Raw genomic sequence first — 13771 nt, forward strand, 5'->3', positions numbered from 1 at the left:
TATGTAGTCCTAACCCACCCTGACATGAGAAGGAGCACTTTCCCCTAGACCAGGTCGCCCAAGGCCTTATTCAGCCTGGCTTTGAACACTGCCAGAGTTGGGACAGCCACAGCTCCTCTGGGCAACCTATTCAGTATCTCACCATACTCACAGTATATAATTTCTTCCTAATATCTAACCTAAATTTCCCCTCTTTCAATTTGTACCCATTACTCCTTGTATCATTGCACTTCCTGATGGAGATTCCCTCTCCGGCTTCCATGTAGGCCCTTTTCAGATACTGGAAAGTTGCTGTGAGGTCTCCATGCAACCCTCTCTTCTCCAGGCTGAACAGGCTCAGCTTTCTTAGCCTGTCTTCATAGGGGAGGTGCTCTAGTCCTCTTACAAACTATGTGTCCCTCCTCTGGACTTGTTCCAACAGTTCCATACCCTCCTTATGTTGGGGACACCAGAAATGAGTACAACACTCCAGGTGGGATCTCACATGCAGAGTAGAGGGGCAGAATCACCTCCTTTGACCTGCTGGTCACACTCCTTATGATGCAGCCCAGGATTTGATTAGCTTTCTGGGCTGTAAGCACACACTGCTGCCTCATGTTGAGTGTTTCATCACCTGTCACCCCCAAGTCTTTCTCCTCAGGGCTGCTCTCAATCACTTCTCTGCCCAACCCATTGATGTGTCTGGGATTGCTCCAACCCACATGTAGGACCTTGCACTTTGCTTTGTTGAATTTCATGAGTTTCTCTGCAGCCCATCTCTCAAGTCTGTCAGGCTCTCTCTGGATGGCACTATCCCTTCCCTCCACTGTGTTGACTGCACCACAGAGCTTGGTGTCATCAGTGAACTTGCTGAGGGTGCACTTGGTTCCACCGTATTTGTCACCAACAAAGATGTTGAACAGTATTGCCCCCAGTATGGACCCCTGAGGGACACCACTCATCAGTGGTCTCTACATGGATAAAGAGCTGTTGACCAAAACTCTTTGTGTGTTGCTATCCAGCCAGTTCTTTATCCAGCAAGTGGTCCATCCATCAAATTCCTGTCTCTCCAATCTGAAGACAAGGATGTTATGCAGGAGTGTGAAGTGTTTTGCATTAAGTCCAGGTAGACAATGTCATTTTCTCTGCCCCTATCCACCAAGTCTGTAGCCCTATCATAGAAGGTCACCAGGTTTGTCAGGCATGATATCCCCTTGTAAAGCCATTTTGGCTGTTACTAATTGCCTCTTTGTTAGCCAGGTCCCTTAGCACAGTTTCCAGAAGAATCTGCTCCATGACCTTGCCTAGCACAGAGGTGAGACTGACTGGTCTGTAGTTCCCAGGGTCTTCTACTTTCTGCTTTCTAAAAATGAGGGTTACGTTTCCCTTTTTCCAGTCATCAGGGACTTCACCTGACTGACAAAATTTTTCAAAAATTATGGATAGTGGCTCAACAACTTCATCTCCAGTTCCCTGAGGACCTGTGGATGAACCTCATTGGGTCCCATGTACTTAATCACATTTAGTTTCCTTAGATGGTCTCAAACCTGATCCTCTCCTGCAGTGAGCTCAGGATCTTCGTTCTCCCAGTCCCTGCATCTGCCTTTCTTGACTTGGGTAGTGTGGCTGGAGCACTTGCTGTTGAAAACAGAGGCACAGAAGTCATTGAGAACCTCAACCTTCTCTTTGTCCAGGGTAGCCAGGTCTCCCATTTTCTTCCAGATAGGGCTCACATTATCCCTAGTCTTCCTCTTACGTGCCACATATATGTAGAAGGCCTTCCTGTTATCCTTAGTATCCTGTGGGACAGGCTTTGCCTTGCTAGGCGCTGTTAGTTACCTGAGTACAATCACACATTTAATCTCCAAAGTGTTGCCATATGGCTTTCAAACCACAGCACAGCAGATAAATTCCGTCATCCTGCTCCTCGTTTTCAACTTTTATGTGAAGATAGTTTATGTAGTCCACTTTGTCTACTTTCTACATTTTTTCATTTTTTCAGAGTCAAACTTTATCAGAGCCATAACAGGAAAATAGGAACAGTGTGGACTGTAGTATTGAGCCATCAGCTCTTCTGGTGTGTCCTGTTTTGTGTCTTTTTGTCTTGGTCACAGTGGTGTCTCCAACAAGGCCCATCACACTGAAGTGCTGCCAGATCTGCTGTTTCTGTAATGTCAGCCTGATGGTGGCTATAGGTGCTGGAGTAATGAGAAGAACATGACCAGTTTAATACTGTACCTTAGTGTATGACCCTGTTTCAAGATGAGATTATTGAAGATGAACATTTTGTCTTTGCAATTGCAAAGTAATGAATGAAGAGAAGAAACTTAGGGAGAAAGTTGTTGAAATGGCAACTTAGATGCGGCCCAGAACAAAAAAACCCATGCCATTTCCATTATGAACTCAGTTAAACTTTCTGTTTGTTCCTTCAGAGGGTCAGAGGTGTTCCTGGTTGTAGAGGGAATGGTGCAGACATGCTCGCTTTTTCCCCCACCACCACCTCTAGACAGAGGCAAAGTCTTCTCTTGCACCTTGATGAACAGAACAGAAATTTAGGAAGGCATTTTTCAAGGCAAGGCAGTAATAAAAGTACATGCTGGTTATGAAAGTTCTAGAAATTCAGGCTAATAACTGACTTATCTTGCCTTACTCAGCATCCTCCACTCTTGGAATCAGCCAGTTGTGTGTGTAATATCAAGACTAGAGCTTTTACAAGGATGTTGGCCACACCATCAGGTTGATGGGTTTGAGTTGTACTCCTCTGCTGACATCCCCATGAATGTGACAGGAGGGACACAGCTGTGGAATATGCACCAGCTGCCTGCACTGCTAGTCATGCACTTGCATCTGATCTTGAAATGTAGCAACTCAGCATAACCACTCTCTGGCAAACAAAAATACTTCTGGAGCACATAAGGAAAATTGGTTTAAATTCTTCCTTGCCAATGAAATTCTTTGCAAACAATGCACAGTGGAAAGACCGCTTTGTGATAAACAGTAATTGCAGTATTTCCAGGTACCATTTTGTGGTGACACCAAGAATGATGTCTTCCACACACAAGAAACCAGGAAATCAAAAGGGCAGCATAATTTTCCCAACTCATCAGGCAACTGTGGCAGTGCAGAGTTCAGTTGTTCAACCTCGATTATAAAGAAGCTTCTAGAAAATGAAATATGATTTGTGCATATATTATTTCCAAAGTGGATGAGAAGAAAGGTTTGTTTCTTGAGTTGGAATTTGTTGTGTGGATGAAAGATTATGGGGGGAAAATCTCTTCAGAGGGTGTGAGAACACCTCAGTTTATCTCCTGTAGATAGCCCATGTGAACAGTGTGTTTTTATATACCTATTATGTACTTCTTACGCAATTCCAGTTGTCATGGCATATGTAAGGACCTGAAATACTTCAGGCACAGTTGTGTAACATCTAATGTGATCCTACAACTCCATTACTCTTCTGGTGACACTTTAGTTTTACACAAATATATGATGGATTTCTTCTATTGTGCTCAGAACCACAGGTGTGATCCAATTTGTGGTTTAATCCATTCAATATTTTATGAGAGTAAGAAAAGTTGTTCTTAAAAGTGTAAGAGAGACTTACCTGTGTGAAGATCCTTCAGTGATTCTTGAAATTATGAGCTATTTGTTACAGAGGATGAAGTTAGGATCATGATACAGGAGTTTCTTGGTACTTGAATATAATTGGATTGGGTTTTGTATCCAAGAGGATATGCATCAGGTTATCCAAATTATGTTATAGGTTAGTCCTCCATACCTCAGGTAAGAATGACTGTTTAAGCTCAGTAAACAGTAGCAGGTGCTGTCTAACCCTGTAGGTTAGAACCAAAAGTATATTTGGATAGGGACGAGAAAATTTCCTAAATTGGAGTAGTTGTCAGGCTTTTCTCCATTTTGTCCAAGAATGAGTAAACCTGTGTTGCACTTCAATACCTTCTAATACTCACTTCTAAGAACAGTATTAGAGCCAAAAATATAAGAAATAATTACCAGCATAGTCATCAGACCAAACTAGAAAAATTTTCAGTTGCCCTGATGCCTTGTGGTTGCTATATTTTATGCGAAGTTTTTATAGTGAGAATTAATAGCTGTGGTGCAAAGGCACAGATGTTTAAGGTCTGGGAGCCTGGCACTTCATGAGAGTTCCAGAGCCCTGAGGCAGGTAACTACAAAAAGAAAGTCAAGAATTTGGGGTTAGGCAAAAGGCTGTAAAGAAGGCTGTCTTTTGGCTTTGTCACTGAAATACCTATTCTGTGATGGTTTTTTGATTCATGCAACTAAACGTCACTCATCCGTTAACATGTAAATCTTGCAAAATGTGAGGAATGTTAAAGCATGTCATGGTGATGTAACTTTAAAAGTATTTGTTCTATATTTTCTTTCTCTAGAGCCCAGTGAAGATAAATCAGATCAGCCTGGATGAAAGTGGAGAACACATGGGTGTTTGCTCAGAAGATGGCAAGGTACAACAAATCTATTTATAAATTTACTGACGTAGCAGGTAGTCCTAGTATTACACTAAGATAATTGTGATACCTGTGGAGTTAATTCCTGCATTTAGCACTACTACTTTGACCGTACATTTTGAGAACAGAGCTCACCTTTGAATACTCAAAATTAAAGTCAAATATATTTTGCACAAATGTGCTGTAGGAAAAGTAATTACAAGAATGTCAATAATGTAACTGCTATTAAGCTGATTAACAGCTGTGACAGGAGGACATGTCAACTTAATCATTACTGCTGTGCCAGTTATACTTCACTGACTACTATGCTGTTCTTGCAGTACAGTAGTTGAATGCCTTTCTGCTATAAATCCACAAAATTGGATTTTGTGGGCATGATTTCTGTGAGCTGGTGATTTTCATTTTCACACACTTTATGAATGTTTCTCTTGAATTATAGAATCTTTTGATAAACAATCATAGTTTATCAGAAGAATAAAGTGTCTTACAACAGCCACATTAAATAAATGTAAAATCAATATATGTACAGTTTCCAAAAAAACTGGCACCTACTTCCTTGACTGAGGACGTACATAATTTGTGTGGTTTATAAATAACAATTATCAGTGCTTCTCTGGAATGTTGAGCTGTGACATTTAGTGGTTTTGGTGATTGATTTTCCACTTATAAGTATGTCTTTTCGTTTTTTCAGTCGATGACAGTCTTTTCTAATGTTGCTTTGCAATGATAAAATTCCAATGCACTTGAGTGCATTTAAGCTTCTTCTTTAATATAATGTCCATATACAAATGCAGTCCATTAAAAATCATTTAAATAATTTCTCAATATCCATCTGACTTACTGAGGAGAACATTTCTTACACAGTAGACTTGGGGGAGGAGGAGTGTAGGTAATCCTAATGGTTGCATTCAGTAGAAGTTCTTTAAATAAAATCAGATTTTGCAGTAGGCAAAATGGGGAAACAACCCCTTTAGACTGCATGCATTTGGGTTTTTTCATTCCCAATAGTTGGTGGGGTTTTTTTCTCTCAACAGGCAGGCAGCCAGTTTGTGTATCCAGGTCTTTTATTTCTGAGAGATATCTTGATGTCAGTATCTTGACACAGTAATTGGGATACTAGTGCCTATCAAAGTGGGCTGTAGAATTTTACATCCTGTGTGAAACACCACATGAGTGTCCTATTTGTGTAAGCAAGATAAGGCAAGGGTCAGTAATTGTGCAGGCTAATAAAAATGTTGAGCTAGCATTGTTGGTTTAGGTTTTCCTATGGTGTTGGGCAGCAAGCACTTGTTGTTGCTCTAAGGGCTCCTCAGACTGTGGATTACTGACTCAAAATACCTGTGCTGCAGTGAGACTACAAGCTATACACATTTTTTCTTATACTAAGTTAATACTAAATACACTTATTTAATTTCGGAAATACTGAAAAATCCATAATCGTCATTCTGGTGTGGCTCTATTTGAAAAGACTTCAATACTTTAAATTGTGACCCCGTCTTCCTTTAGTGAAATAGCTATTGCGGATCCAGTGTGTGATATTACATGCTATACAAGGCAGTCTAAAATATGGTCCCACAGCCAAAGGGATGGAATATCACAAGTACAATATTCAGCATATTTGCACTCATAGAGTAGAGGGGCATTGATGCTTCACCATATTCTACACTTGTGAAAAACTCATCTGGAGATTTGAAAGAGCTCAGTATTTTAGAAGTTAGACTTTTCACAGGATCTAGAAAGGCTCATGTCTGTGAAATAATCCACCCCAAAATTGATTAAAAGACTTTCTTGTATGTCGTGCTACTGTATAAGCAAATGGCAGATTCTTGGCCAGATAATGTAGTACTTCTACGTTCTGAGTCATAGCAAAAGTGTAACTTTACACTCCTGATAGCTCTTTCCTTACTACAGCGAGAGTGTTGATATTGTAAGAAGTTAAAAGACTTGTACAAGTAATTATAAAGTCTTTATTAACTTGGTTAAATGTGGCTAGCACAGGTTTTTCCCATGAGAAGTTTTCTTGTGTTTTGTAAATAAAGATAAAGTTTGGATGTTGTTGGAACAGTGTCCCAGAACTTGGGCAGTGCAGGCCTGGCCAATCAGGCCTGGGGGAAGGCTTCTGACTGACCAATCTGGGTGACTTTTGAGAACTCTATATATGTGATGAAATCAAAACAATAAAGGTCATTCCTTCTTGCCACTGAGAACTGATGCATTCATTACTCTGCTAGCTGCTCAACAGCGACAGTTAAATACATGGAAGTGGTGAAATCTTTAAAAAAGAAAAAAAAGGTAGAAAAACCCATGAAACAGTTTCATTTTCTTAAATCAGTATTAAACAAAAAAGGGATCTAATGAAAGGGCCTGTGAATTTTGAGTCAGTTGAATTGATGCAAGTATATCCTACCAATTAATGAAGATATGTTCTCTTTTGCAATAAATAAAGTGCATTTTCACATATCAAAGTAGATCCAACATGATAGAGATGAAAACCATTTGTTTTCTTGAAGGCCTTATGATGAGAACCTTCTCCTTGTGTCTGTTCTGCTGTCTGATATATTTATTTTTACTACTTTTTAAAAAAATTTTCTGACTCTTAAAATAGATTTGATCTAACTATATGGACTGGGGGAGAGCACAGCAGCACAGTACAATTCTCTAATCCTCTTCTTGACAGTCAACATCCAGACCTAACGTCAAAACCTGGCACATGTATGTCATGGATGTCCAAAGAATGCTTTGGGAGCCACTTGCAGCTTTTCTGTACTGCACATTTGTTTCTTTGAAAACCTTCCTTTCTAATGAGCTCAGTTGCAGCTGATCACCACTGGCATGGAAAGGAGCAGAAATCAAAGCCAACACCAGCCTTCTAGTCTAGCTGCTGGGTGTTGAAATGTTAGAGCATATGAGAATTTTGGTGCTCAGATGAATGGAAGGGGAAGCAGGCTTGCATATTCAGAATTGGGGAGATTTTTATATTAGTTTTTTGTGTTAGTTTTGTGTGTAGTTAATTGTACACTTTCTTGAAAAACCTGGATTTGACTCCCAATTTTGCTAAAGCTCTCATGTCATCACATAAGAGCAGTGTAATTGGCACCCTTATTCTGGCTTGTAACTTTTTTATATGGAGAAATATAAATAATATTGGAAACCCACATCCTTGCATGTTTTAGTGTCATCTCTAATGTCTGTAACAACATTGATGTTAAGAATATCCATGAAGTATTACATAGATAATTTTTCAAGAAATGTGACTTGTTTTCCTGCCTTTTGATCACTGCAAGTTGGTTAAGCAGCAGAGTCTGGATGCACTGAAGTGGTGGGTTCTGGATATTTAAAATCAAACAGGACCAGCAAAATGTAGTGGAATTGTAAAATCCTTTTTCCAGCTACCCAAGAGCATCATGAACAGAGTGGGCATGGAAAGTAGAAATAGATAAATCCAATATCGGTTTGTAACAGCAAAAGAACCACTTTCTTTCTGAAGAATATAAGACATTAAGAAGTAGTAAACTGTTAGATTATGTCCCTTGAGTAAACATGATAACATGTATTTTATGCAGTTATTTTTTCCTCTTAGCTCACTCCATTTTGTTTCCATACTGTAAAAGAAATACTTTATTGCCATGTTCAGTGAAACACTGCGAAAATGTTGAAGGTCCTGTTGCTAATTTTGATTAATTACTTTTAATCTGAGAGGACTGTTTTGCAATTTTTGAGGATTCTGCTTTAACAGAATTTATTCGCAGTGTTATGTTTTAACCATGTATTTTCTTCTTTTTTTTCCTCCTCCTTTCTTTTCTCTGTCTTATTTTCTCTTTCCTCTGTTTCTTATTTTGTGTAGGCTGTTTTTTGAATATGATGTGCCAACTGATGAAAACAAAAGCCCAAAAAGCAAAATCCTCTAGACATCAGCCCAAAGGTTTTCTAGGCTTACAGCCAGGTCCAATTCAAATACAACCCTTTGGTTGGCTTACATAATCACAGCTTTGTGATACATCTCACAGTCTCCAAATACTGATTTTTCTAATCCTTTGGAGCAGTAGCTCAGCCCTACACAGTGCATGCAGAAGTATTTTTAAAGCATGTTGTTAGAGGCAGTATATTTGCTAATGAGTAAATGGACTGAGTTGATAATGCTGCTTAGGAGATGTATCCAGTAGACAAGCTTGAAAGGGAAATGAGGTGGTTTGAGATGTTTTTTAACTTCACTGAGACTGCTGAACTTTGAGCCACTCTGAGGATGTCCTAGTTCTTTGCTGATGGCTTAGTTCCTCTTGTAGGTTACCTGAAGTTTAATATTTTTACTCTGTCTTCCTGACTGTCTGCAGGAATTTTGTGGGTTCTTGTCCTCTGAATCGATCTTTCTAGAGCCATTTAAGCCTTACGTTTTGTGGCTGATAACTGGTATTTACTGACTTTAATCTTCAGGTCTGTCTCTAAAGGGATATACATTTTTTCATTACTATTATTTTTTAATTTTCCCACCTGAAGGAATCATGATGGGAAGAAAGAAATAAGATTAGAAGATCTAGAACTTTTGAGTCTAACCTGTTGAATGTACAGAGGAGAAGTTACTGAAGGGACTACTTTTTCCAGAAGATTATCCAGAAAATAATGAGAGTCTGTCTGAGTGCCTTCTTAAGTAGATTTGCTGTCAAGATACAGTTTCCTCACTGATCACTCCATGGGATGCTGATTTTACTCCCTTCTTCCAGTGGTTCCCATCCGTCTGGGATGATTTTGTTTCAACAACTTCTGGCATTGGGTGGAAACCTCTTAAAAACAGAATGAAAATGCAAACCAGTTATTATTCTTTGTGGAAATCATAGTTAGTAAACCGATTACTAATTCCTGGCCATAAGTTTTCAGCCCCTTTTTACTCTTAAGTTCTGCAGGAACTGGGTTGTCAGAGAATTAGGAAAGGGAATATTGTGTATTGAATGAAGAGACAAGAGTCCAAAAGAGGATTGGACTTAAGAAAATCTTGAGAGAACTTAGTCTGTAGTCATATCACTTGTCTAATAATTATTTCATAAACACTTGATACCTCTGTACTTGTTCCGAACTAAAGGCAAGGAAATATTTTAAAAATCTTTTAATTCTCTTGACAGTAGAAACTTTTTTCAATTCAATGTTGAGGCTTCTTCAGATGGATTAATTCTGATAGATATTCTGATTGCCTTTGGTTGCAACTCCATTGCTGACTGTTAAATAAGACATAAATGAGATGGGAGGAATCTTCAGAGAAAGACATTTTCAGTGATCATAGAATAAAACAAAATAGCACTTGGGAGGAGGAGAGGATGCCTAGATATATATGGAACTTGGATTTCAGGCTGGTTTTGCTTTATTGTCACAAATTTCTTTTCTTATGTAAACCTTGTATTGCTTGGAGGGAAAAAAAATCCTACTGTTCTTTCTCAGGAAGGAAGGTTTTTTAATTTATTTTCTCCTGAATGTTATTCTGTTGCTCCTACCATGGTTAGGTTGCTATCTGTTAAACAGATTTGATCAGCCTAAAGCAAAAGGAACTTTTTTGAAAAAAAAAAAAAAGAAGGAAAAATATTCACAAAAGTACTTTTGCACTGCTGCAAATATTAGATATGTCACTTCTACCTCAGGATAATGTAGAAGAGCAAGCCGTATCAAATAGCTCTGAAGTGTTAATTGTGTCTTCTTTTCCTTTAGGAAAAAAGATGTAACTGTTAGCATTCAAATTAATCTTCTAGTTGTTTAGTTTTTACTTCCAGTGTTTGTTCAGTGTAAATCAAGTAAATACTTTTGGTTTTTCAATATACTTTTTCAGGTGCAAGTGTTTGGATTATATTCAGCAGAAGAGTTTCATGAAACATTTGACTGTCCTATTAAAGTAAGTGCTTGTTTTAATCTTTAGTAATTGTGGTGGTGTTGTCCTTAATAACAGAAAGGTCACATTCAATCTAAATGAGAGAGAGGAATACCACTTCCTTACAATGTTATCCAAGTCACTAGAAAATAGTTTTCTATCTCAATATAAAAGCTTTTGATTTGGTTAGGTAGGAAGAAAGCCAATCTTGGTTTTGTAAGAAGTATTATTGAGTTTTTCAAATACAAAAGGCAAAGTGAAAGAGAAATTCTCCTGTTTCAGCTGTTACCCATCTCAACATATTCCTTTCTTTATAGATTTGTGATACAAATTCTGATGGTTCTGCTAAATATGAGGTCGATATTTTGCAAACAGTTCATATTCAATAAACCTGCCTAAGAAAAAGACAATGGGCAGGGATGTTGATGTACCCTAACTGAAGGGAAAACTTGAATTTAACTCTTTTTTAGAGAAATGTGTCTACCTGGCTTTTGAAAAAGGACCTCTAAGAGGCGGATGGGAAATCTAGGTTTTTTTGACAAGATATTTCTTGCAGGAGAAAAGGCAATGTGGGCAAGTGTTTGCATTTTGCTGCTTGGGATCTTCCATGTTGCAGCTGCTCTTTACGGTGAGGGGGAAAGGAATGAGGTCATTACATTTTGACACATGCCAGATGTGACTCACTTGCCTCCTAGGGTCTTTAGCACTCTTACAGCTGGATCTCCACGCTTGACATGTTACACGCATGGCAAAGAGACTGTTTAAGATGCTCCACAATGTTGTCTTCTGACAGGGCTGAAGTGTGTGTGCCCTTCAGACAGGCCCCAGACCAGATTTAATTGGGGTAACACTTGCTCACAGCAGTCCTGTTCTGTTTGGTCCTAATTCTGCTGCCTGCTATACAGAAAAGTAGCTATTCAGTGTAACTTGGCCCTCAGTGTCAGACTTGTCATACAGCATATAATATGAAAAATTCTCTTCTAGAAAAAAACAAACAAATGTCTGAAACAACTAGGCTTTACTTCAGAGAAAGAACTCAGCTGTAATACTTTATAGTAGGCAAAGGCTTACCTGGTTTTAAAAAGTGATGTGATGCTTCATGTAGACTATTATGTAAGCTACAATCCTCTCTTTCCTCCTTCCCCCACTAATCCCAGATTGTTGCTGTTCATCCTCATTTTGTAAGATCCCACTTCAAGCAATTTGTAACAGGAGGAAAAAAGGTAAGCAGTTATAATGAACTTTGGCTACCTTTAAACAGCCTTTTAAAATAGCTCAGACTGCTATGTATGTGACTTTTAACACCTAGAGCAAAGACTTCTGCTTTTTCCTTTATGCATTGTATTCTAAAGCCCTGTTAATTAAGAGTGATTTCAGGGGGAGACAAAGTGTACTTTTTATGTTAAAAATATGTTCCAACAAGTTGAGTTTCAGAGTAGAAATACCATTCTGTCTTCATAGACTGAAATAAAATATCATTTATATTTCCTGCACCAGATTTTCTCCATTTTAATTTGTTGAAGTGGGAGCAGAAGGTAGACCTTAACACTGATCTTTTACAAAGCATGTTGATCTTGGTGTTTAGGATTTTTCCTTTGCTTTACCTGTGGGTGATTTTTTGGGGTGGGGTTTTGTTTGTTTGTTTCGAGTGTTATTTTAAGGAAATAAACCCAAGCATTTTCATCAGCTCTTGTCCATGTTGAGGGGTTTTGTTGGTTTTTTTTTTTAGATGACCTGAGTTCTTGATATAATAGAGCTCACCACCATTATAAGCACTTATATCTCCAGGTAGACTTCTGTTTGGATCAGTTGGAGTTTTAAATGTGCAGTAAGTGTCTTATTAGTGTAAGATACAATTCTGACTTCCAGATTGCAGCTGTTTCCAGATCCTACAAGTATCTTATATCACTTCATATTTTCAGTCAAAATAGGAAAAGTTTTATTTGGAACAGTTTCTTGAAACCATGGAATTTTTTGTTGCCTTCTCTGATGAATTAAGGATGAATAATCCTCACAGATGCATCAACCAAATGCCATTGCTCTCTCTTACCAGCATGTAAGAACTACAGACTTCTAGTGCTGAATAAAACTTAATTTTCATTAACAGTTCAATATGTTTCAAAGCATAGCAGTGCTTTATTTATTTAAGTGGCATGTATGCTTGACAGCTTTTCCTGGCTGGTAGAAGTTGGTGTTGTCCTTAAAATAATGCTCAGTCAGTGTGTGTCTGTGTCAGCCACGAGTTTGTGAAGCTTTTTTGTGCTGATAAAAGGGGCATGGAAAGAGAGAAGCAAGGAATTAATAGAACAGGGCTCTGTCAGGTGGTAAAAGATCTTGCATTCACCTGATGCCAAACAGAAAAAAACATCAGGGAGTTAACACATTCTCTTTGGTTATCTTTGATTACTTGACAGGTTGTTTTATATTCTGTCCTCTGGGGAATGGTATACTCATTCTCAATACATTCATGCTTGCTGAGGAACTTTCCTCCTCAGAAGAACTTTAATTGACATCTTAACATTAGGTATTTAGCATTAAAACAAATGTCCCTTGACACTTGTAATTTGATTTTATTGGTAAAGAAAACCAACAAATAACACCTCTAGCCTTGTGGTAGAAACCGTTCCCCTTCTTTCCTCCAAAAGGAGCATGTGTGCTTTTGGAAAATGAACAAAAAAATGCTTTTTGAAATTCCAGGGAGCTAAATTCCACCTACTAATATAGCTTCAATTTTTTTTTCTTTTTCTGAATATTTACACTTCTCCTTAACTGTGAAGCCAAAGAGTAGTATGGATGCAGGAGGCAGCAGGGAGCTGAACACAAGAGTGAGGAGAAGCAGGCTGAAGCATGCAAGTGCAGGCTGTAGACCTCACCTCTCTTCCCCTGTGTCTGGAGATTGTGCAGTTGGATGAGCTCCTTCAGGGAGTAGGACAGGTTCTCCTGTGGCTCCTGAGGTCTCTGCACTTTTAGCCTTTGCATGGATACAGTGAGTTCATCCCTAATAGCTGGCAGTGGTGTGAGGCATGCTGCCTGTTTTCCTCATCCACACCAAGGCAAGGGTAGCAGTAAGATAGAACTGTAACTACGATAGTAAGGGTAGCAAGGGCAGCAGTAAGATAGTGAGATAGAGCCTAATTTTTGATCAAATTTAAGAGAAAAGCTTTGCTTAAGAGAAGAGCTTATGCTATGTTCCTTGCCTGAGGTTCATTAAAATATGCAGTGCATATCATGTGAACTCTTAATCCAAAGGCTTGCTGGGTCTATCTTTGTTTTTGCTTTCTGGGAATGGTGACATAATGTATTATAACTATTTTTAAAGTTGAGTGGGTTTTTTAATTGTTTGCTTCTCCTTTATTTTTTTAATATACCATTCTTCATAACAACAGAAAATGTGTAAAAAATACGCTTTTCAGTTCAAAGATCCACTGTGGGGCGTCCTGGAAATGCTCAAGAGACA

At 38.5% G+C, this 13771-nt stretch overlaps 1 protein-coding gene across 1 annotated transcript in view; it reads left to right on the top strand.

The window, feature by feature from the left end:
• VPS41 (VPS41 subunit of HOPS complex) overlaps positions 1–13771 on the top strand; it is a 112516-nt gene that overhangs the window by 40888 nt on the left and 57857 nt on the right. The window contains exons 5-7 of the mRNA XM_085051602.1: positions 4389–4463; positions 10276–10338; positions 11472–11537. Of these exons, the coding sequence (XP_084907728.1) occupies positions 4389–4463; positions 10276–10338; positions 11472–11537 (204 nt within the window). The remainder of the gene's footprint in view (positions 1–4388; positions 4464–10275; positions 10339–11471; positions 11538–13771) is intronic.

Source organism: Lichenostomus cassidix, chromosome 2 (genome assembly GCF_008360975.1).
Source record: "Lichenostomus cassidix isolate B80296 chromosome 2, HeHo_3.0, whole genome shotgun sequence".
NCBI lineage: Eukaryota > Metazoa > Chordata > Aves > Passeriformes > Meliphagidae > Lichenostomus > Lichenostomus cassidix.